The 25342-nt window shown below is 49.2% G+C and overlaps 2 protein-coding genes across 2 annotated transcripts in view; one reads left to right on the top strand and one right to left on the bottom strand.

Annotated features, from left to right (window-relative positions):
• HCN2 (hyperpolarization activated cyclic nucleotide gated potassium and sodium channel 2) overlaps positions 1–9133 on the top strand; it is a 52392-nt gene extending 43259 nt beyond the window's left edge. The window contains exons 5-8 of the mRNA XM_083720289.1: positions 3490–3636; positions 5716–5956; positions 6221–6385; positions 7988–9133. Coding sequence (XP_083576415.1) covers positions 3490–3636; positions 5716–5956; positions 6221–6385; positions 7988–8991 — 1557 coding nt within the window. The 3' untranslated portion in view covers positions 8992–9133. The remainder of the gene's footprint in view (positions 1–3489; positions 3637–5715; positions 5957–6220; positions 6386–7987) is intronic.
• The window catches only part of MADCAM1 (mucosal vascular addressin cell adhesion molecule 1), a 113277-nt gene continuing 95740 nt past the window's right edge, over positions 7806–25342 (bottom strand). The window contains exon 6 of the transcript XR_014559722.1: positions 7806–7868. The gene's annotated coding sequence lies outside the window, so the exon portion shown is untranslated. The remainder of the gene's footprint in view (positions 7869–25342) is intronic.

The raw sequence follows: 25342 nt of genomic DNA on the forward strand, positions 1-25342 counted from the left end.
GCGGCTCTCAGCGCTCGCCGCGGTCCCCGCACATCAGGGCCATGGAGGGCGCGCCAGGCAGCCCCTCCTCACAGCCCCACTGCTGCTGCAGCTGCTGGGCCATGTTGCATTTTCCTCGCCTCTCTGCCCTCCTCCTCCTCCGGGCAAGCGGCGTCATTTGGGCGGCAGAGCCAGCGGCAACTCGCCTCAGATCACCTGACACGGACCCGCCGCCGCCGCCACCGTGGCTACCTTACCGTAAATACCCCAGCCCAGGCAGCAGCAAGAAGAAGCTGGCAGTGGCGGCAGGTTAGGGGTTAGGGGCGCAAATTACTTGCCTTGCCCCGGGTGCTGACAACCCACGCTACGCCGCTGCAGTAGATATGATTTTATTTAATCTATCGATATGTATGTCACTACATAGGGAGCAATAATGTCTCCTATTTAATTTTCCCTTTAGAACCAAGAGTCTTTTAAAACCAAGAGGACCTCATTCTTCTTTTCTTTTGATCAGATTTTTGTTGTTGAGATTTTTCCATAACAACAGTAAAATTGCAGCTGTGGTGGGGAGGGAGGGAAGAAGGAAAGAAAGGAACAATAGAAATAAAGGGAAGAAAGAGAGAGAAATAGAAAAATAAATGCAGCAATAGTTGAAAAAAATATTTCCATCGGGTTACATATGCTTCAGGTTACAGACGCTTCAGGTTACAGACTCCGCTAACCCAGAAATAGTGCTTCAGGTTAAGAACTTCGCTTCAGGATGAGAACAGAAATCGTGCTCCGGCGGCATGGCAGCAGCCGGAGGCCCCATTAGCTAAAGTGGTGCTTCAGGTTAAGAACAGTTTCAGGTTAAGTACGGACCTCCGGAATGAATTAAGTACTTAACCTGAGGTACCACTGTATTAAAAACCTCCGACCCATGCGAACATCCATCTTCTCTGCTTTCTGTTAAAGAATATTTATTTTCAATTGAGGAATCATTCCTTTTCTTTTCCGTGAAAATCTTTAAGGGATAGACGACAGCTCGGTTTTAGAGCCGACGGCTGGAAGCCGTTTTGACCAGCCCTCTTCCTGTCTCCCGAAGCAAAAGGCTCTTTTTTTGACAACCTCGTTGGGTCCTCAGAGGCACCCCCACCACCAAAAAAACCCCCCGCTTCGACTGAGCGATCTCTGGATGCGACTGCCACCTGTATTCTGACAGCCACAGCCTCGTGGGGCTGGCGATTGGCGCAAGACGCAGAAAGCAAAGGGAGTTCTCTCTCGCCAACGCCTTGGCATTCCTGCCAGGCAGATCCGTAGGGCAAATCTCGCCTTCTTAGGCTTTTTAGGTCAAGTGGTTTTTCAGGCCGTGGTGAAGATCTCTAGCTTTCTATCTTTCACAAGAGGAGGTGGCTTATTAAGGAGGTCGCTGTCTCAAAGAAAGGATTGTTTTCTGTATGGGCTTTCCTGGCGTCCAACGATGCTTCACGGCCGACTAAATGTTCTGCTCAGGGGTCCAAATAACCAGGTTTGATTCCCACCGTTTGGGACATGTTGCTTCAGGTGGTAGTGTCAGCAATTGCCGCCGTTTATTTAATACTGGCGATTCCTCTGGTAAAACCTGTTTTTATGGGACTTAAGCTGAAAGTTTTTGGAGGGACACGGGTGTCGCTGTGGATTAAACCACAGAGCCTAGGGCTTGCCGATCAGAAGGTCGGCGGTTTGAATCCCCGTGATGGGGTGAGCTCTTGTTGCTCAGTCCCTGCTCCTGCCCACCTAGTAGTTCGAAAGCACAAAGTGCAAGTAGATAAATAGGTACCACTCCGGCAGGAAGGTAAATGGCGTTCTGGTTCGCCAGAAGCGGCTTAGTCCTGCTGGCCACATGACCCGGAAGCTGTACGCCGGCTCCCTCAGCCAATAAAGTGAGATGAGCGCCGAGATGAGCAACATTCAATCTTATATATCTGCTTAGCTTAGCTTAGCTTTGTGAAATCAGTCCACACATGTCAATATTTTTTTAAAAAATAATTTTTATTGATTTTAACATATAAATTATCAAGCGTACCACAAAACATCACTTATACGATCTTTTTAGTTACAGATAGGTAGCCGTGTTGGTCTGCCATAGTCAAAACAAAAAAATTCCTTCCAGTAGCACCTTAAAGACCAACTAAGTCAGTTCTTGGTATGAGCTTTCGTGTGCATGCACACTTCTTCAGATATCTGAAGAAGTGTGGGGCTGGAATGCAATTAGCATTCCAGCTAATCGAAAGAATGCAATTAGCATTCCAGCTAGTCGAAAGATATCTGAAGAAGTGTGCATGCACACGAAAGCTCATACCAAGAACTGACTTAGTTGGTCTTTAAGGTGCTACTGGAAGGAATTTTTTTGTTTTGACGATCTTTTTAGACTTCCACCAGCACCTCTGATGATCCACCGTTTCAACCACTTATGCATTTCTAAACTTTATATTGCCTTTACATCTCTTAACAAATCATCCTTCCTTTCTCCATTTTTGCAATACTTCCAATAGTACTCCTCACAAAACTTCTTGCAAACCTACAAACATCGTTTGATCTTCACAAATACTTTTCAGATAGTCCGTAAATTTACTCCAGTCTTCCGTGAATTTCTGGTCCCGCCGGTTTCAAATCCTTCTTGTTAGTTTATCTAGTTCTGCATAGTCCATTAACTTCATCCTCCATTCTTCAATCTTTGGTAATTCTTCTTGCTTCCATTTTTGGATCAATAATATTCTTGCTGCTGTTATTGCATATAAAAAGAGCTTACATTCCTTTCTATTTATATCACTCCCAACTATGCCCAGTAAAAATGTTTCTGGTTTCTTTATAAATGTATATTTCAACATTTTTTTCATCTCATTATATATCATCTCCCAGAAGCATTTCACCTTTTTACATTCCCACCACATGTGATAAAATGTTCCCTCTTTTTCTTGACATTTCCAACATTTATTACTGACTTTATACATTTTTGCTAACTTTACAGATGTAATATGCCAGTGTGGTGTAGTGGTTAAGAGCGGTAGTCTCGTAATCTGGGGAACCGGGTTCGATTCCCCGCTCCTCCACATGCAGCTGCTGGGTGACCTTGGGCCAGTCGCACTTCTCTGAAGTCTCTCAGCCCCACTCACCTCACAGAGTGTTTGTTGTGGGGGAGGAAGGGAAAGGAGAATGTTAGCCGCTTTGAGACTCCTTAAAGGGAGTGAAAGGCGGGATATCAAATCCAAACTCTTCTTCTTCTTCTTCTTCTTCTTCTTCTTCTTCTTCTTCTTCTTCTTCTTCTTCTTCTTCTTCATCTATACATCATTTTCATCACATTTTCTTTTAGGGCATTGCATGCAGTAAATTTTAAACCTTCTTTCCATAATTTTACCCAATCACTCAGCTATATATTATACCCAAAATCCTTGGCCCAATGAATTATAACCTTCAAATGCCATATATCAATAAATTAAGGGTTCGAAATGCCTTCACTCTCACTGTAGTTTCTCTCTCTCCTCCCCGCAGTACAAGCAAGTGGAACAGTACATGAGTTTCCACAAGCTTCCTGCCGACTTCCGACAGAAAATCCACGATTACTACGAGCACCGCTACCAAGGCAAGATGTTCGATGAGGACAGCATCCTTGAGGAACTGAACGAGCCTCTGAGAGAGGTAAAAGTTGTCCTTTCTCCCTTGCATCCTGAGGCCAGCTTGTGAAATGGGTTACGGATTAAAGGCTGGATTTTTAAACTGGGGTGGCACTGTGGGTTAAACCACAGAGCCTAGGACTCGCCGATCAGAAGGTCAGCAGTTCGAATCCCCACGACAGGGTGAGCTCCCGTTCCTCGGTCCCTGCTCCTGCCAACCTAGCAGTTCGAAAGCACGTCAAAGTGCAAGTAGATGAATAGGTGCCGCTCCGGCGGGAAGGTAAACGGCATTTCCGTGCACTGCTCTGGTTCGCCAGAAGCGGCTTGGTCCTGCTGGTCACATGACCTGGAAGCTGTACGCTGAATCCCTCGGCCAGTAAAGCGAGATGAGCGCTGCAACCCCAGAGTCGTCCACGACTGGACCTAATGGTTAGGGGTCCCTTTACCTTTACCTTATGACTGTACTAGGGGACGCGGGTGGCGCTGTGGGTTAAACCACAGAGCCTAGGACTTGCGGATCAGAAGGTCAGCAGTTCGAATCCCCACGACAGGGTGAGCTCCCGTTCCTCGGTCCCTGCTCCTGCCAACCTAGCAGTTCGAAAACACATCAAAGTGCAAGTAGATGAATAGGTGCCGCTCCGGCGGGAAGGTAAACGGCATTTCCGTGCGCTGCTCTGGTTCGCCAGAAGCGGCTTAGTCCTGCTGGTCACATGACCTGGAAGCTGTACGCAGGCTCCCTCGGCCAATAAAGCGAGATGAGCGCCGCAACCCCAGAGTCGGCCACGACTGGACCTAATGGTCAGGGGTCCCTTTACCTTTACCTTAATGCTGGCAAATGAAACCAGCCAGCCCTTTTCCGAGAGACAATGGACTTGTGAGCAGGCCCTTTGCAACCGGTGGGTTGCATTGCGGCTGAACTGAAACAAAAGCAATGCATTAGTTGTGTACGTGTGCACCTTTGTGTGTGCACCTTACCTTCTCGTGAGTAAGGCTAATGTCGGGTTGCAGCCTGGTGAGTAGGATTTAGCTGGATAGGATATCCCGATTTGTGGAAGTCTCAGTCAATAATACAATCCTTGATGGGTTTTTCGGTAACAAACTGCTGCTATAGACCTCATAGGTATCCCAAGCTATTTGCACATCACAAAATATGTATTTTATCTAAGTAATTATTGAACTGAAATACAATCAAGAAGTAGTATATTAACAGTGAAATGCAATTAAGAAGAACTATAGAGAAATAATTACTAAGCTCTAACTTAAAATGATTTTTTTATTCATAACGAACTTAATAATGCAAACACACTGACGTTTGGTGATAAGAGAAGTTCCTGTAGAAACACAATTGAAAAAGACTCATAGTCTCTGGAAACTTGCTAGAACATGAAATAATAATAGGTGTAAATATATGATGCAAACTACTAATAATTATAAATAGCAGAATTTAGGCACCCTATGAAAAGGGACGCAGGCTTTGCTGTGGGTTAAACCACAGAGCCTAAGACTTGCCGATCAGAAAGTTGGCAGTCCGAATCCCCGCGAAGGGGTGAGCTCCCGTTGCTCGGTCCCGCTCCTGCCCACCTAGCAGTTCGAAAGCACATCAAAGTGCAAGTAGATAAATAGGTACCACTCTGGCGGGAAGGTAAACGGCGTTTCCGTGCGCTGCTCTGGTTCGCCAGAAGCGGCTTAGTCCTGCTGGCCACATGACCCGGAAGCTGTACGCCGGCTCCCTTGGCCAATAAAGCGAGATGAGCACCGCAACCCCAGAGTCGGCCACGACTGGACCTAATGGTCAGGGGTCCCTTTACCTTTACCTTTTGGCACCCTATATATAGAAAGGAGCAAACCAGTGATATTTTAGGGAGCAGGCTAGCAGGCTTACATGACTTACATCACAGGAGCCTACACAAAACAAAACACTGTTGCTGGATGTAGGTTTTATTTTATTTGTTTTGTATCTTATATTTTGGAAATGTCCATCCAGTTTTTTCCTTTAAATTTTTTTGGGGGCCCCCAAGAGAGTGGGGCCCTAAGCTGTAGTTTGTTTAGATTATACGTAAATCCAGCACTGCTCACCTATTCCTTCTCCTGCCCTTCTCTCCAGGAGATTGTCAACTTCAACTGCCGCAAGTTGGTGGCCTCCATGCCTCTCTTCGCCAACGCTGACCCCAACTTCGTCACCGCCATGTTGACGAAGCTCAAGTTCGAGGTTTTCCAGCCGGGCGACTACATCATCCGGGAGGGCACCATTGGCAAGAAGATGTATTTCATCCAGCACGGCGTGGTCAGTGTCCTCACCAAGGGCAACAAAGAGATGAAGCTCTCGGATGGCTCCTATTTCGGAGGTGAGGCTCAGGGTCTAAAATATAGGGCAGGGGGGTTGTCATTTCCCCTCCCTAAATGTTGTTTGGTCATTTAGTCGTGTCCGCCTCTTCGTGACCCCCTGGACCAGAGCACGCCAGGCCCTCCTGTCTTCCACTGCCTCCCGCAGTTTGGTCAAACTCATGCTGGTCTCTTCAAGAACACTGTCCCGCCATGTCGTCTTCTGTCGGGGTTTATGTGTGTTTGTGTGCTGGGGAAAAAAACTTATTCCCTATCTTGCCTTGCAGAAATCTGCTTGCTGACCAGAGGCCGGCGTACAGCCAGCGTCCGAGCAGACACATACTGCCGCCTCTACTCCCTCTCGGTGGACAACTTCAACGAAGTCTTGGAGGAATATCCCATGATGAGACGAGCTTTCGAAACAGTCGCCATCGACCGCCTAGACCGCATAGGTATTTTGTGGGGGTCCCCCACTCCCTGGGGGAAATTCTGCCCCATTCCTCGACTTCAGAAGGGGTAGAAGAGCCTTGGCAGACTACTAATAATTATAAATAGCAGAATGTAGGCACCCTGTATATAGAAAGGAGCAAACTGGTGATATTTTAGGGAGCAGGCGGGGCCCATGACTTACCTCCTAGGAGCCTGCACAACCATAGCTGTTCACTTTTCCCTTTTCTTGCGATGAATCCAATTCGGAATAAGGGAATTTCCCTTAAAAAAAAGGGAAACGTTGCCAGCTATGTACACAACACAAAACACTGTTGCTGGATGTAGGTTCTATTTTATTTCTTTTTTATCTTATATTTTGGAAATGTACATCCAGAGGTTTTTTCCAAAGGGGCCCCTCTATTCTAGCATCCTGACCTTGATCAGAATCAGAATTATAGAGTCGGAAGGGACCCTGTGAGGCATCTAGTCCATTCCCCTGCAATACAGGAATCTTTCGCCCAACCTGGGGCTCGAACCCATAACCCTGAGATTAAGAGTCATGCTCGGCCGACTGAGCTCTCCCAGCTTCACAGAGACTGAGCTGAGGGAATATCGGAAGAGCCTTGGTAAATCAGGCCAGTGGCTGGACACCCTTGTCCGGCAGCCTGACCAACCAGATCAGGGAAAGTCTCCACGGAATTCGAACACAAGACTCTCCCCGCTTGCGGTTTCCGGCAGTACCACTTTCAGCGCCACTGAGAGTGATGATGATGATCTTCATCTTCTTTGGCAATCATTGGTAGCCAAGTTTGTCTTCCACAAACACGGTTTTAACAGTGAGTTCATAAATGACTGTGGAGGCCAATTCTGGATCCGCACGTCCTTCCACAGTGGGGACACAGGTTTCCAGGCAGGAGTTGTTCCTGGTGAGGGTTTGCCAAGCATGCCTTCCTCTTAGCACGTTTCTCCCTTGCATCCTGAGTTCGAGTGTCTTCAAAGCCCAGGACACCTTTGGTAAAGGCTGTTCTCCAACTGGGGCACTCACAGGCCAGTGTTTCCCAGTTGTCGGTGTTCATACTACATTTTTAAATATTTGCCTTGAGAGAGTCTTTGAACCTCTTTTGTTGACCACCAGCATTACGCTTTCCATTCTTAAGTAAGGAATAGAGTAGTTTCTTTGGAAGATGATCATCAGGCATCCGAACGACATAAGGTGACGGGACCCCCGACCATTAGGTCCAGTCGCGACCGACTCTGGGGTTGCGGTGCTCATCTTGCTTTACTGGCCAAGGGAGCCGGTGTACAGCTTCCGGGTCATGTGGCCAGCAGGACTAAGCCGCTTCTGGCGAACCAGAACAGCACATGGAAACACCGTTTACCTTCCCGCCAGAGCTGTACCTATTTATCTACTTGCACTTTGACGTGCTTTCGAACTGCTAGGTGGGCAGGAGCAGGGACCGAGCAATGGGAGCTCACCCCATCATTGTGGGGATTCGAACCGCCGACCTTCTGATCGGCAAGTCCTAGGCTCTGTGGTTTAACCCACAGCGCCACCCGCATCCCTATTATCATGAGTATGATGCTACAATGTTGATCCTCTCTCCTTTTTCCCCTCTCCCCGCCAGGCAAGAAGAACTCCATCTTGCTGCACAAAGTCCAGCACGACCTCAACTCGGGTGTCTTCAACAACCAGGAGAACGAGATCATACAGGAGATCGTCCGCTACGACCGCGAGATGGTCCAACAGGCGGAACTCCATCATCACGCAGCAATGTTTGCCCCAGCGCCTCAGCCCCAGGTGACATCGGCCATTGCCACGCTCCAGCAGGCGGTGGCCATGAGTTTCTGCCCGCAGATGGCCAGCCCGTTGGTGGGGCCCCTGGGACTGGGCTCCCCGCGCATGGTGCGCCGGTTGCAGTACCAAGGCCCTGTTCCGGGTCCCTTCGCCATCTCGCCGGCGCTGCTGCAACAACACCAGCAGCTCAACCTGCAACAACAACAACAACAGCAGCAGCAGCAGCAACAACAACAACATGGCGCACCGCAGCCGCAGCCACCGCAGCGCCCGCCGCCACAGCAGCCTCCCGCCCCTTTCTCCGCCGTGGCGCCCAGGCCGCCCATCCAAAGCCCCCTGGCCAGCCGGACGTTCCCCTACGGCGGCGCCAAAGGCCAGTCGGGCTCCCAGCTCTCGCTGACTCAGCAGAAGGCGGCCAGCTCGCCGCAGCGGTTAGCGGCGCACAAAAGCACGCAGGCGCTCCCCACCAGCAGCCTGAGCCAGGAGACGCGCCCGCTGTCTGCCTCGCAGCCGTCGCTGCCGCACGGCATCTCTCAGACCATGGGCCAAAGCCCGCCGCCGTCCGCCGGCGAGTCCTCTTCCTCCATCGCCGCCGCGGCAGGGCAAGGCCAAGGGGCGTCCCCGGCCTCCTCTTCCCCCTCGCCGGCCCCGTCCGCCCAGAGCCCCGGAGGTACGCCCCGGGGGGCTGCGCCTCCGGCCCGTGGGGGCTTGCCCCACCCGGTGCCCGTGGGGTCCCCTACGCCACCGCCGGACTCGGGCGCCGCCCGCAAGGACTCTGCCCTTAGCACGCCCGACACGGACCCAGCAAAACCCAGGTTTCCGTCCAACTTGTGACCTTTGACCCGAGCAGCCGGTGGCACCGTGGCGGCCGCGGGGTGAGGGCGGCACCCCCAACCCGGCTGGCGGCAGGGCGGCACTGCAATGCCCATTGCGGCAGCGCCTTTTCTCTCTTGCGGACCGATCCGTTTGCTGCACAAAACTGGTGGCAAGGGGAAAGGGCGGCAGGCCAGATCTTTGCGGGGACGGGGACGGGGGGGCGGGGGGCGTGTCCCGGTGCCCGCTGCAACGCTTGGTGCCCGCCGGGCAGCTTACGAAGCCTGCTTGTGGGGAAAGTGGGGCAGGAACCCCCATGGCTCGTACAGAAGTTGGGGAAAGTTTAGGGGGGAGCCTTGTTCCTCTCCCTGGAAAAGGGGGTGTTGGTATTTGACTGTGTGTTGAGAGAGAGATTAAGCGAGCCAGCTGCCCCCCCTCCACTGTCACCCGTCGCTCCTGACCAAAGTTTGGCTCCCGGTGACCCCATCTCCTCTCCATCCCACCTCGCCCTGCTGTGACTGCACCACCGAAAGCCATATTCTAGACTTACCGCGCAACTTTAACCCAATACGTGTAAGGTATATACATGCATAAATACATATATATCTCCAACAGTTAATATCAATTATAGATATCTATACGGTAAAAGACCACATGCGCAGAGCCTTATGCAACTGCTCCACTGAGAACCCCAGAAGGAAGGGGATTTGGGGGGGGGGCAGTTAGGAAAAAGTGGTGTCGTTGGAGAGAGGGAATTTGCAGCAGCGGCGGCCCCACACTTTGCCAGCAGTCGAACCCTCCGTCTCCTGTGAAAACCTGGTTTTCCTGTCTTTGCATGCCTGCTGAAAGGCTTTATTTTTTTGCAGAGGGAACATATTAAATACCGGGTGCAACATTTGGGGAAATGGAGAGTGGGTTCTCTGGAAGTCCCCAATCCGTGGAGAAGGATTTGCGTGTTTTTGCCTGTCTGCTATTCCGCCCCCCCCCACCCAAACTTTCCTCTCTAGTGCCTTCCTGTTGAAAGCCTGTCGTTAGCAGCTTACGGAACTCACTGCCACAAGGTTTTGGGCAAATTCAGGGAGGGCAGTTCTAGCGACAACCTTTCCCCCCCCCCCCATTTGTTTCCTCGCGTGTGTGTTGGCTGGATGTGCGGGTTTCGCGGCCGTTTGGAGCGTCGCAAAAAAAATTCATCGCGGAAGGCGGTATATCACTGGCTGCTTCCTACTGGTGTTGGGAGTCGGGATACTGGTCTTGATGGTCTGGTGATCTGTTCCAGCTGGGCTAATTTAGCTTCTTAGCGTTCTTTCCATGTGGCTTATTTTACTTTGCTTTCTTAACTGCAAAAGTTAAAACAGAGCGTCCACATTCAGAGGCAGTCTACCTGACGGTGGTGATCGGTGGAAACGCAATTGCATGGGGTGTTTGTGTGTGGAGGGGGGGGATTTGGTGGCCCTCTGTGGGTGCCCCCTCAGGGACCCCTAATTCCCGTCAGCCCCCTCCCCAACAGCCAGCATAACCAATGGTTACAACAAATGGCTTTCACAGAACATATATAGTGGTAATTTGGTTCTCAAACTTAATCCGCTCCGGAGGTCCGTTCCGAAACCAAAGCGTTCCAAAACCAAGGCGCGCTTTCCCATAGAAAGCAATGCGAAGCGGATTAATCCGTTCCAGACTTTTAAAAACAACCCCTAGAACGGCAATGTAACATGGATTTTACTATCGAACGAGACCATTGATCCATAAAATGAAAGCGATAAGCAATTTACGGCTGTCACACAATCAGTCAATCAGTAGCTGAACTGGGTTCCACGCAGTCACAAAAAAGAGCCGCAAAATAAATAGCAAAAACAGACAGACCGCAGCGTAACACTCAAATCGGAAGCGTAACACTCAAAACGGAGCACGTTCGGCTTCCGGAAAAAGTTCGCAAACCGCAAACACTTCCTTCCAGGTTTGCAGTGTTTGGGTTCCAAGTGGTTTGAGTACCAAGGCGTTTGAGAACCAAGGTACCACTGTACACCTTTAGGTGCCAGGCGAAAACGTTCCTCTTCAACCGGGCCTTGGGGTGATTGATGCCCTATGCCCTTTAAAATCTGTTGTGGAAGAAAGAATTATTGCTTTCCTTCTTGTTGCTTTTTGTCATCTATTTTGCAGTTTTCATATTGCAGTTTTACATTGTCAACTGCCTTGAGAGCTATGGCTATCGGGCAGTATGCAGGTTTTAATAATAATAATAATAATAATAATAATAATAATAATAATAATAATAAATAATAATGGTCCCCACCAGTCTCCTCCAAGATACCGCAATGTACCAAATATTTGTCCTCCTTGGAGCATTGAAATAAATGTGACTCGCAGGCATTCATCTCTCTCTTTCTCTATATATTAATTAGTTTTTAAATATATCATTTTCAACAGTCATTCAACATAGGTGTCAGAGCCGCCCCTAGGTCCCAGCTCACAAAGGACCAACGCCCGGCTGTAGTTATTTACAAAAGTCTTTATTGAAGTTCAGTTTCCATTTCAAAGCCGGAGCGTGCTGCTCTACGTCTTAAAGTCTAGACCGGCGAAGCTCCGTCTGAATCTCCTCCCCTTCCACACCAGTTTAAGACCCTAGCCTTGCTCCACCTCTTCCTTAGCTCCTTCCTCCTCTGGGCCCTCCTGCCCGCTGGGGTTTCATCCTTTCTGGACTCTTCTGACGCTGACCCCCCTGATTCTTGCCCCTCCTTCCGGCGGGCTTTAGGACCTGGTTCCCTATCCGGGCTACCTGCTGTGCCGCTCGCCTGTACATTTGAACTTGGCGCGCGCGCCCAGCCGGTAACCTTCCTCTCGACCGTTCCCTCGCTCTCCGATGGAGGCTCATCTTCTCTCGCTGGTGGTGAATACGCTGGCCCCGATACCTGGGACTCCTCCCCCCCACTGCGCTCTGGTGGGGAAGCTGGTCCTGATTTCCAACTGCTGCTCTGGGAGTCCCCGCTGGCCCCTTGCTTCTGGGGTGTCCCCCTTGGGGCCCCCCTTGCCCTGGCCATCGGCGCCCCCTTCTGTGAATCTTCCGATTCGCTGGAGAGGCTCATGGAATCTCTCGGGCCACTGTCCTCTTCTCCTACGCTGCCCTCAGATTGCTCCCCCTCGCTCTACATCTCCTCCCCTCCCTGCGCTCCCGCTGCGTCCCTGACAATAGGTCACACCTTATCCAGTTTTTTTGGACTTCCATCAACCCCATCTGAATTTTTTTCCATTTTTTTCACTTAATTTACATTTCTTAATTTCACTATGGCTCTTCATTATCTTATCTGTTGACTCTCTCATCATAGCCATTACAATATTTTACATATTCCTCCTTCAAAACTTATTTTGGTTCTACTAGCGTAATCTGTTGATTGCAGTTGCTTTTCAAATAGTTGGCATGTTTATTCCAGTCTTCTGAGAATCTCTGGTCCCTTTATCTCAATGGGTCTCCTCTGAGTAGGACTTCGTTGAAGGCAGCCCATCTATATCTTTTAAAAACCGGGCTTCTTTCTATAAGCAGAAGGCATGCCAGGGTTAGAAAATCTGCCAATATCCCGTTTTTTTTCGCTCTATAAGACGCACCAGACCACAAGACACACCTAGTTTTTGGAGGAGGAAAACAAGAAAAAAAATATTCTGAATCTCAGAAGCCAGAACAGCAAGAGGGATCGCTGCGCAGTGAAAGCAGCAATCCCTCTTGCTGTTCTGGCTTCTGGGATAGCTGCGCAGCCTGCATTCGCTGCATAATACGCACACACATTTCCCCTTACTTTTTAGGAGGGGAAAAGGGAGTCTTATAGAGCAAAAAAGACGGTATTCAGGGCCTCCTTGGCTGCTGGTGACTGGCTGCTCTGTGGGTGGAGAAATGAATTCTCCAGCGGAAATGAGTAGTCATCTTCAAGAGAGCGATGCTTGGAGTCTCTATTCCCATCCCCACAATGTTCCTCTTTTTTTTAAAAAAGCAAAAATCAAGCTGTAAAGTATTTTCCTTCCTTTCTCCGAATACAATATGGTCCTTTGAAATGCACCCACGAGCATCTGTGCTTCCTCCTTTAAAAAATGGCAATAAATCTATCGAGCAAAACGGGCCACAGATGGAAAGAAGAAAATCCCTGGGAGGGACCGGTAGGGAAACGGCTGTGTTTCACTCCCTGGGAATCTCTTCGGCAGACTTCCAGGGGACGTTGCCAGTCCTTGTTCTACATAGATGGAGAACAAGAGGATTTGTGCAAAGATTTGCTGATCAGAAGGTCGGCGGTTCGAATCCTCACGGCGGGGTGAGCTCCCGTTGCTCGGTCCCTGCTCCTGCCCACCTAGCAGTTCGAAAGCACGTCAAAGTGCAAGTAGATAAATAGGTACCGCTCCGGCGGGAAGGTAAATGGCGTTTCCGTGCGCTGCTCTGGTTCACCAGTCCTGCTGGCCACAGGACCCGGAAGCTGTATGCCGGCTCCCCCAGCCAATAAAGTGAGATGAGCGCTGCAACCCCAGAGTCGTCTGCGACTGGACCTAATGGTCAGGGGTCCCTTTACCTTTACCTTAATGGCTGGCAGTCCCTGCTCAGCATCTCTGGATCAGGGGCTGTTGAGCAGTAATAATAATATTAATAATAATTTATTGTTTACACCCCACCCATCTGGCTGGGTTTCCCAAGCCACTCTGGGCGGCTCCCAACAAAATATTAAAAACCGATAAAACAGCAAACATTGAAAACTTCCCTAAACAGGGCTGCCTTCAGATGTCTTCTAAAAGTCAGAGAGTTGTTTATTTCCTTGACATCTGGTGGGAGGGCACCACCACCAAGAAGACCCTCTGCCTGGTTCTCTGCAACCTCACTTCTCGCAGGGAGGGAACCGCCAGAAGGCCCTCAGAGCTGGATCTCAGTGTCCGGGCAGAACGATGGGGGTGGAGACGCTCCCAGGGATACTGGGCCGTTTAGGGCTTTAAAGGTCAGCACCAACACTTTGAATTGTGCTCGGAAACGTCCTGGGAGCCAATGTAGGTCTTTCAGGACGGGTGTTATATGATTGATGGCCGATGTCTGGATGATTGGCAGCAGACTGGCAAGGGTTTTTGCTGAGTGCCAATTTGCTTTATGGTTCCCCTTCCAACATTAAAAATAAAAATAACATCAGCACCCTTCGTCAGTAGTAACTTTGCACTTTTAAAGGGGTTCCCACCCCCTGTTTACTATAATGGACTGCTTGCTATTAAACAGAAAGGAAAGGGTTTACAATTTTAAAAATCTCAAAACTCTGAAACATCTGTTAAAACAAGATTGACCCAAAGAATCATGGGAACTGTAGTCTTTTCTATGGGAGCTGAAAGCCTGGTTTAGAAACTCCTATATTCGTCTCACATAGCTACAATTCACTGAATTCCCTGGGAAGAGAAATTTATGGTGAAACCTCTCTATAGATTGTAGCTCTATGAAGGGAATAATGGATAGCCTAAGAATTTTCAGCATCCTTAAGAAACTACAGCTCCCAGAATCCTTTGGGGGGGAAGCCATGGCAGTTTTAAAGCGGTGTGATACTGCTTTAAAATGTGCAGTGCAGACAGGTGTGCCCAAATTACAAGGAAGCTGGTGAAGAAGGCTGATGGAATCTGTTGCTCTTGAAATGTTGAGACTCCAGCAAGGGAAAACACTACCTGGATTAAGGTAAATTCAGCAGTATAACACACAATAGAGAGATATAATTGGGGGGAGAGGGGAAACTAAATTCAATGATTTTTGTTTTTTTTGTTTTGTTCTTAGAACATGCAGATATTATGGGGAAATTTAAAGAACCGTGGAAGGGGAAGGAGGGAAGTCAATGAATGTACGACTGCAACGGCGGATATTTAATGATGGAAATGTCAATTTGAATTTTTAAAATCAAAATCAGTTTTATATGAGCAATGGTCAGGGATGGAGGGAGTCCAGCAGCAGGCTGATTATATATATATATCAATCACCTGGAGGAATTTTACAGCATTGCTCTTGAGCTTGCTACAAGAAGCAGCAGTTCTGCCCTGCTCCTTAATAATATTGGCCTCTGCACCTGTAGCCTCTTAAATTCAGGATTTCCACCTGGGTGCTCTGCTGGGGAAGGAACAGGTCAGTGAAAAGTTTCTTTAGGAATTAAATCTTAATAGCTCCTTTGCCAGCTTTGTGAAACGGGTTACTGTTTAAAGGCTGGCTTTTTAAACTGTTTTAATGCCGACAAATGAAACCAGCCAGCCCTTTTTCGAGAGGCAATGGACTCATGAGTAGCCCGATTGCAACCGGTGGGTTGCATTGCGGCTGAATTGTAATGGAAGCAATGCATTAGTTGTGTGTGCGTGTGCCTTTGTTTCGAGGGATCTTCTTGTGAGTAAGGCTAATGCAGCCCAGTGAGTAGGATTAAGCTGGGTAGGACATTCCGATTTGTGGAAGGCTCAGTCAATAATACAATCCTTGATGGGTTTTTCGGTAAAGTGCAATTTATGGAGCTGTGAAACACATTTTTATTCTCCCCCCCCCCCCCCGGATTGTGATAGAAATTTGATTTATTCTTGTTGGGATTTGACCCTCCCCCTCCAATCGCTTTGTTTTCATTACATCAGGGCAGGATTAAGGTTTGATAAGGCCCTTGGCTACTGAAGGTAATGGGGCCCTTTCTAAGTCCAGCTGTCCTTTGTCAACAACAATTTGCTGCTGTTTTTTGTGTTGAATATATGCTATGTGGCGATTTATGGACCTCATAGGTATCTCAAGCCATTTGCCCATGTGGCCATGCAACCAGCCCATGCAGAATGTAGGCACCCTATATATAAAGGTAATTGGACCCTTGACCATTAGGTCCAGTCGTGTCCGACTCTGGGGTTGTGCGCCCATCTCGCTTAAGAGGCCGGGGGCCAGCGCTGTCCGAAGACACTTCCGGGTCATGTGGCCAGTGTGACGAAGCTGCTCTGGCGAGCCAGCACCAGCGCAGCACGTGGAAATGCCGTTTACCTTCCCGCTAGAAAGCGGTCCCTATTTATCTACTTGCACCCGAGGTGCTTTCGAACTGCTCGGTTGGCAGGCGCTGGGACCGAGCATGCATACACACACACACACACACACACACACACACACACACAGTGGTGCCCCGCAAGACGAATGCCTCGCAAGACGAAAAACTCACTAGACGAAACTCACTAGACTCCGTTTTTGAGGTGCTTCGCAAGACGAATTTCCCTATGGGCCTGCTTCGCAAGACGAAAACGTCTTGCGAGTTCTTGCGAGTTTTTTCCCTTCCCCCCTTTTTCTAAGCCGCTAATAGCCGCTAAGTCGCTAATAGCACTAATCCGCTAAGCTGCTAATGGCCGTGCTTCGCAAGACGAAAAAACCGCTAGACGAAGAGACACGCGGAACGAATTATTTTCGTCTTGCGAGGCACCACTGTATATGGACCCTATATATAGAAAGGAGCAAATCAGGGATATTTTAGGGAGCAGGTGGGGCACATGACTTACATCCTAGGAGCCTACACAACACAAAACACTTGCTGTAGGAAAAGGTAAAGGGACCCCTGACTGTTAAGTCCAGTTGCGGACAACTCTGGGGTTGCGGCACTCGTCTCGCTTTATTGGCCGAGGGAACCGGCGTACAGCTTCCGGGTCATGTGGCCAGAAGGACTAAGCCGCTTCTGGCGAAACCAGAGCAGCGCACGGAAACAATGTTTACCTTCCCGCCGGAGTGGTACCTATTAATCTACTTGCACTTTGACGTGCTTTCGAACCGCTAGGTTGGCAGGAGCCGGGACCGAGCAATGGGAGCTCACCCCGTCATTGCGGGGATTCGAACCGCCGACCTTCTGATTGGCAAGCTCTAGGCTCTGTGGTTTAACCCACAGCGCCACCCGCATCCCTTATGCAGAATGTAGCCACCCTCTATATAGAAATGAGCAAACCAGTGATATTTTAGGGAGCAGGCTAGCAGGCGGGGCCCATGACTTACATCCTAGGAGCCTACACAACACAAAACACTGTTGCTGGATGTAGGTTTTATTTTATTTGTTTTGTATCTTATATTTTGGAAATGTACATCCTGGTGGGTTTTTTTTGTCCTTTAATTTTTTTGGGGGCCCCCAAGAGAGCGGGGCCCTAAGCCATAGCTTGCTTAGCTTATACGTAAATCCTGCACCACATTACATTATAGACATTCTTATGATGTCTAGGATCGGTTTTTCACGAAGAGTGGGCTAAACAAGAGCTCAATCACTCAACCAACCAATCCGAGGGTTGCAAAAAGAAGCGGCGCATGCATGTGTTGGGAATTTGGGCATGAATTGAGGATTGTTTGAGCACTGCGTCAGATTTTGCATGGGGTTAGGCAGTCCAATCGCACCTTCTCCCATCCCTCCTTCTTGCCTGAAGTATGTGGGGAGGATAAGAGATCTGCAAAACAGACTCACAATGCTGCCTGCCACCTTCCACAGCTAGCCAGGCCCTCTTCCTTACTCTCGTGTCGTAACAAGCTAGCCTCGGGTTTTGTGCCTCTCCCTCTGCCAGCTTCTTGTGTGAGGAGGTTTTGTGTGCATGTCTGTACGTCAACCTGTCGTTTCGTCCCTTGTCTTCGAAATTGTGTGTTTGTGCGCCTGTTTGAATTCCTGGTGGAGCCACAGCGGCGAGGAGGCAGCGTCGCTTAGTGCTTAGAGCAGGCATGTCCAGAGTCCGTTTCGGGGGCCTAATCCGGCCCGGCGGTTGATTTAATCCGGGGGCTCCGTGGCAGCATGTGACCTGGGGTAAAATCCTAAAATCTCCCCCCCCCAAATTGTAAAAAACAACAACTTCAATCCTAAAAAAGGTCAGTAACTTTGGCCAGCCCTCACGCATGTTCACTTCATCAAGTCTGGCCCTCTGGAGAAAGTTTGGGCACCCCTGGCTTAGAACATCTGCATTTCATTCAGAATGTCCCAGGTTTGATCCCCAGCTGTGCTTTTTAAACATCTGGAGGGTACTAGGTTGGGGAAGTCTCGGTTCATCATCCTCATTTGACCTTCATCTAACAAGATGGCAGCTTAGCCCTACAGATTCTGGTACCCTCTGGGTTATTCTCTTGAGTCAACCTCAGTCTGGCCTGATCGTTCTGGCTCCTGAGAATTTTGCTGGGGGCTGCCGCCTCTCTCTTGAGGACTATAAACTTGATTTCAGCGAGAAGCAATTCCCAGCGTCGTGAATCCTGGGTACCAGAGATTTGTGGATTTGTGGCGATAGCGTTGAGCAATCAAGCATTCGTTGGGCTGCGTCCGCGATCAATTTATAATTTTGCGAGGGGGAGAGAGTGTGTTTCTAGGGATGTGTGGTTTAGAAGCCTTTGTGCACAAAATTTGGAACAATTCCCTTGTGCTGCATCTACACACAGCTATTAAAAAAACGCTCTTGGGGGGGGGGACCCCGTTTTAAAGCTCACAATGGGAAATTTTGTAGAATTCTGATCTCAGCTCTACAGCGCCCTCTGGCGTCGCAGTGTTATAACGCATTTATAACGTTTTATTTTTACTAGCGTAGCTGGGTCCCGCGTTGGAAAGTCGCAAGGTAGCTGGAGCAATGGGAAGAAAGGGGGGTGATGTCTGGGTTTTGTGCTGAGGGGGGGAATCCTGACCCCTCCCCACTGCTTTGGTTGCTAAGGATTTGACACGCCCTACATTGCCCAGCTGACGATGAGAACTAGAAAACTGAACCTTTGCAACAAAACCGCAATCTTTTGTGAGGAGATATAAGAAGGTGTGCCTTTGTGTGTGTAGTTTAAAGGCCTCTGGTCTGCTAAGATGATTTGAATTCTGGAAAATAAAAGTTTCATGCAAGATTATTGACTCCCCCTTTAGGCAAATAGAGGGCTTCCCCCCTCAGCTGTGTGATAATAATAATAATTTTATATATACCCCGTCCCTCCCGGTTCAGAAAACCAGACTCAGGGCGGCTAACAACAAATTTAAAACAAATTTAATTGATGCAACAAAAAACAGAATAAAATACAGTACAGTGGTGCCTCGCAAGATGAAATTAATCCGTTCCGTGAGGCTCTTCGTCTAGCGGTTTTTTCGTCTTGCAAAGCAAGCCCATTGACAGCTTAGCGGATTGGAGCTATTAGCGGTTTAGTGGCTTTTAGCGGATCAGCTGATAAGCGGCTTATCAGCGGATCAGCTGATAAGCGGCTTAGCGGCTTAGGAAAAGGGGGGGAAAACCCGCAGGAACTCACAAGACATTTCGTCTTGCAAAGCAAGCCCATAGGAAATTCGTTTTGCGAAGCGCCTCCAAAACGGAAAACCCTTTCGTCTAGCGGGTTTTCCGTCTTGCGAGGCGTTCGTCTTGCGGGGCACCACTGTATAAAACTTGAATAACAATAAATTCAGAATTCAAAAATCAAAAATCATTTTAGGGGGGAAATCCATCCAATAAACATTAGACGATCACCAGGCCGAGCTAGCTAAATTAGTCCTGTTTGGGCCAGCGAGGAGACCAGGGGAGAATTAGCTGTGGGATCCCAGAGCGGGGAATCTTCATAAAAGGGGAGAGGGTGGGAAGGAAGGGGAATAAAAGATCAGGCTAAGTTTAGACTGAAAGCCAGGCGGAATAGCTCTGTTTTACAGGCCCTGCGAAAGTGAATTTGTACCCCTGGCATTATGGCATTAAATGTGAGTCACTTGCCCAGGATAAGAAGGGCGTGGAGACAAGGAAGGAACTGGCAATAGTATTTTTTTGTGGGGGTGTGTGTGTGTGAGTTTTTGCAAGCCATGGTTTCCCTGCTCTTTTCCAGGAAATGAGAGCTGGGATGTCAATGCTGAAATGGGGAGTCTGTCTGCATTACGGGGGGGGGGGGGAATGGGGCGATACAGTCTAGGGAGTTTTGATTTGGACTTTGTAGGTGCTTGTCAACGTAAATATAAAAGGTAAAGGGACCCCTGACCATTAGGTCCAGTCGCGGATGACTCTGGGGTTGCGGCGTTCATCTCGCTTTATTGGCCGAGGGAGCCGGCGTACAGCTTCCGGGTCATGTGGCCAGCAGGACTAAGCCGCTTCTGGCGAACCAGAGCAGCACACGGAAATGCCGTTTACCTTCCCGCCAGAGCGGTACCTATTTATCTACTTGCACTTTGAGGTGCTTTCAAACTGCTAGGTGGGCAGGAGCAGGGACCGAGCAACGGGAGCTCACTCCGTCGCGGGGATTCGAACCGCCAACCTTCTGATCAGCAAGTCCTAGGCTCTGTGGTTTAACCCACAGTGCCACCCGTGTCCCGAAAAGCAGGATAGGACAGAGAAAATAGGGGATGGCGAAGAGGGTTAAGTCTGAGGCGGCGACAGGGTTAAGCTCTCCCTCTCCCTTGCAGCTTCTCTGCTTCAAACTCCCGCTTTGAAATTAGAGCCATACTGTAAATGTTGGCAGATAATACGCGCTTTTAGCTTGCCATCGTTGATTTTCAGAGATCTGGAAGGGGGAGAGTTGGGGGGGGGAATCTAAAAGTCACCCTCAATATTGTCTCCAAAAGGCAGCGTGGCTTTGGAAAATGCGGGGAATTTGGAGCCCTTGGTTTTAGGCAAATAAGATTTTGTGAATCTGTAGAATCAGCAAGACTTACAGCAGTGGGAAGAGGCCAAAAACTGAAAAATGGTTTTAGGAGATTTTATCTGCACTGTTGTGCACGGCCCCTTACTTGCGCAGCAAACATGGGTGGGTCTCTGTCCTCAAGGAGGTTGCAATCGGAGGACAGTGGTCAAATGTTGTCCCGCAAGTCAGTGACAGTTGAGAATGAGGTTTCTCCCCCTTTTTCTAAAGGGGTGTGGATATAAGGAACTTTCTTAAAATGCAATAGGAGCGTGTGTGTGTGTGTGTGTGTTTGCAAGGCCTTCAGTCCCCTCGCAAAGGTGGAAGGCCGCTTGAAACATCTGCAGCACTTCCTTGCGAGTAATCCATCTTTATGATGGAATTTCTCCAAGGACTGGCCTTGGAACCTCACGGGGGGAGATCGCTTATGGCTCTCCGCTCCCCGCGAATCTCAGTTTCCGACCCTTGAAATCTTCGCTTTCCCACAAATACCTTTCCCGTCCCGTCCAAGGTCTCGGCGTCCGGCCTTTTAGACCATCTCCTCCGTGGAACCGCTTCTGAATCGCGAGGAAACCGGCCGCTCGTCTTCCACTTCCCGGCGAGCCGACGTCCTTTTTCGCGAGGGGAGAGTCTGCGCCTCCCCGCAACAGCGTCTCTTGCCCAAAAACCATGCGCCTTTTGATGTTGAATGTACAACTGGTTTTTAACTGATCATGGCTTTGCTGACCAAATGTCCGATTGGCGGAGGCAAGTGGGGTTTCTCTCGTTATTTTGCTAATTCAGAAGTGGCTGCTTTCTGTCCCGTGGACAAAACAAAAAAAGTCTTACCTGTTCATCCGAACCCATCCTGTGTAATAAAACATGGCAGAACCAAAAAGTCCTCCTTTTCCGTCCACCGGCGTTGTTCTTCTGTCCTTCACCTCTTCCAAATTCACATTTATTGAACTTACGAAGTGTATATGATGGTGGGGGAGACGGGAGCGGGGTCTTCCTCTGGTGGAGGGGGGGGGCGTGTGTTGAATTTTGGGACTGAGCCAATCCATATTTGGAGGAGAATTGGCTGCCTACATGATTCGGATTTGCACCACTTTGCTTCTCCGGTGAAACAACAGTTTTTTTCCGATCACCGTATTTTTCGCTCTATAAGACCCACAAGACGCACCTAGTTTTTGGAGGAGGAAAACAAGAAAAAAAAAAATTCTGAATCTCAGAAGCCAGAACAGCAAGAGGGATCGCTGCGCAGTGAAAGCAGCAATCCCTCTTGCTGTTCTGGCTTCTGGGATAGCTGCGCAGCCTGCATTCGCTCCATAAGACGCACACACATTTCCCCTTACTTTTTAGGAGGGGAAAAGTGCGTCTTATAGAGCAAAAAATACGGTATTTCTGGAATTTCAACACCGCCTGTTCCCCCGAGGTGGGGGCTGATCGACGCTGAATTTTGTCCTCACAATGACCCTGTGAGGTGGGTCAGGGCTGAGATAGATGGTGACAGCGCCCCCCCCAAAAAAACCCCAAAATCCCTTTCACTGACTGAGTGGGGAATCGAACTCTGGTCTCCCAGGCGCTGGTCCAGCACACTAGCCATTATACCACATGGGCTCTCATTTCATGGGGAGATCTGGGTGGTATATAAAAGACCCCCGCCCGGCTGCGCTATGACCACTGAGAAGCTTACCCAACTTCTGAGAAAAAGGGTATTGTTGTAAACAAAAATCTGCCCTTTTTCCCTTATGGGGTGTCCAAGAGCCCATATAGAGTCCTTACATAGGTTCCCTGTTGGTAGGAGAAAAGAACAGAGGCCAACCAGAGAATATTGAGAAGCAAAGCAGCTAGTAAGCCTGATCTTTATTGATCTGTTGCAACCGGTTCCTCACTCCCCACACGCAGGAGGGAGGAGGAACCCAGAACAAAAGTCTGCCTACCCTTATATAGACATTTTATATGGACTCCCTCCCTGGAGTCCAAGACCACCCCCAGAAACATCATACCTATATCACAGAAAGGGCGGTCTACAGCAGAAATCTGAGTGCTTTGTTTACCTCTTGTCTGCCAGGTTACCTGTTAACGCTCACTTGATTGGATTGCCTGGGGAGCCTGGCCAGTCTTTTGTAATGATAAATACTTCGTTCCTGAGCCAGGTCACCGGCTCACACCCTAGTCATATCTTAAATGTTCCCTTAAGACGGGATTTGTGAAGGAAAAGACAATGGGGAGGCGTTTCCATTTTCCTTTGACCTTGCATGGAAAACATTTGGTCAGTTTGGGAATCAAAAATGGTTCCAGGTCGGTCTTCCTGTGCTATGTACATGCTTGGTTGGTACACTTACGAACATTTAACATTTATCTAAGACCTCAAAATTCCTGTCACGATATTCTCTCTACACCTTTTCCACCATGAGGCCTAGAAATTGGATGGCGATCTTTTAAACGACAGGATTCTCAGGAATTCTGCGTCTGGTAAATACTGCCTGCTAGCATAAAGGGAGCCTGAAGAATCAGACCAGTGGCCCATCTCACAGTCGCCAACCAGATGCCTGTGATCCGCAGAATTTGAACACGAGACCGCGGTTCTCAGCAGCTGGTTTTCGGAAGTGTTGCAAGAGCACAGCCATTCTGGCTAGTAGGCATCGATAGCCCTCATCTCCTTGAATTTGCCCAGACCTCTTTTAAAGCCGTCTCAGTGGTCGCTGCCTCCTGTGGCGGAGAGTTCCACAATTTAAACTCCGCACCGTGTGAAGAATTCCTTTTATCTCCCAATCTTTCGCTCGCTTGGGCGCCTACGAATTCTAGCAGTACGAGACAGGGAGGAAAAGCAATTCCTTCATGCTGCCCTCGGTCTGAAAGGTAAGCCACTTGGAATCTTAAGTCAAATTTACTTGAGTGTTCTGATTATTTCTTCTAGGGGGAAGAGAAGGATAATAAATAAATAAATAAATAAATAAATAAATTAATAATAATAATAATAATAATAATAATAATAATAATAATAATAATAATAATTTATTATTTATACCCCGCCCATCTGGCTGGGCTTCCCCAGCCACTCTGGGCGGCTTCCAAAAAAATATTAAAATACTGTAATACATCAAACATTAAAAGCTTCCCTAAACATGGCTGCCTTCAGATGTCTTCTAAAAGTCTGGTAGTTGTTGTTCTCTTTGACATCTGGTGGGAGGGCGTTCCACTGGGAGGGCGCCACCACCGAGAAGGCCCTCTGCCTGGTTCCCTGTAACTTGGCTTCTTGCAATGAGGGAACCGCCAGAAGGCCCTCGGAGCTGGACCTCAGTGTCCTGGCAGAACGATGGGGTTGGAGATGCTCATTCAGATATACTGGACCGAGGCCGTTTAGGGCTTTAAAGGTCGGCACCAAGACTTTGAATTGTGCTCGGAAACGTACTGGGATCCAGTGTAGGTCTTTCAAGACCGGCGTTATGTGGTCTCGGTGGCCGCCCCCAGTCACCAGTCTAGCTGCCACATTCTGGATGTTGACGTTTCTGGGTCACCTTCAAAGGTAGCCCCACGTAGAGCACATTGCAGTAGTCCAAGCGGGAGATAACCAGAGCATGCACCACTCTGGCCAGACAGTCCGCGGGCAGGGAGGGTCTCATCCTGCGTACCAGATGGAACTGGTAGACAGCTGCCCTGGACACAGAATTGACCTGTGCCTCCATGGACAGCTGCGAGTCCAAAGTGACTCCCAGGCTGCGCACCTGGTCCTTCGGAGGCACAGTGACCCCATTCGGGACCAGGGAGTCCCCCACACCCGCCCGCCCCCTGTCCCCCCAAAAACAGTGCTTCTGTCTTGTCAGGATTCAACCTCAATCTGTTAGCCGCCATCCATCCTCCAGTCGCCTCTAGACACTCACACAGGACCTTCACCGCCTTCACTGGTTCTGATTTGAAAGAGAGGATGATGATGATTTCTTTAAGGCAGCAGGAAAGTTATGGGATGGGAGAGAGAGGAAGACAGCAGCTCCTCAGTGTAGATCATTATCACAGGAACTGATTCTTAACAGATTTCCAGGCTAATTAATCACAGCATCTTTGGATAGCAGCCCCCCCCCCCGCCAAACTCCCCTTCTTTCCCTCCTCTGTTTGCAAGCTGCTCTGTCGGGAGATCATCACTCTCTGATCTGGAGGAATTAATTAACTTTCCATTCATTTTGTTGTAAACTAAAACTGCTCCCTTTCCCTTATGGGGTACACAAGAGCCCTTATAGCATGGGTAGGCAAACTAAGGCCCGGGGGCCGGATCCGGCCCAATCGCCTTCTCAATCCAGCCAGGAATCAGCGTGTTTTACAAGAGTAGAATGTGTCCTTTGATTTAAAATGCATCTCTGGGTTATTTGTGGGGCATAGAAATTCGCTCATTTTTTCTTCTTCAAAATATAGTCCCCCCCAACAAGGTCTGAGGGACAGTGGACCGGCTCCCTGCTGAAAAAGTTTGCTGACTCCTGCCTTAAATGTAAAGGTACCCCTGACCATTAGGTCCAGTCGTGACCGACTCTGGGGTTGCGGCACTCATCTCGCTTTATTGGCCGAGGGAGCCGGCGTACAGCTTCCGGGTCATGTGGCCAGCAGGACTAAGCCGCTTCTGGCGAACCAGAGCAGCGCACGGAAACACCCTTTACCTTCCCGCCAGAGCGGTACCTATTGATCTACTTGCACTTTGACGTGCTTTCGAACTGCTAGGTGGGCAGGAGCAGGGACCGAGCAACGGGAGCTCAGCGCGTTGCAGGGATTCGAACTACCGACCTTCTGATCAGCAAGTCCTAGGCTCTGTGGTTTAACCCACAGCGCCACCGTGTC

The sequence above is a fragment of the Podarcis gaigeae genome, assembly GCF_964106915.1.
Source record: "Podarcis gaigeae genome assembly, chromosome: 18".
NCBI classification, from domain to species: Eukaryota; Metazoa; Chordata; class Lepidosauria; order Squamata; family Lacertidae; genus Podarcis; species Podarcis gaigeae.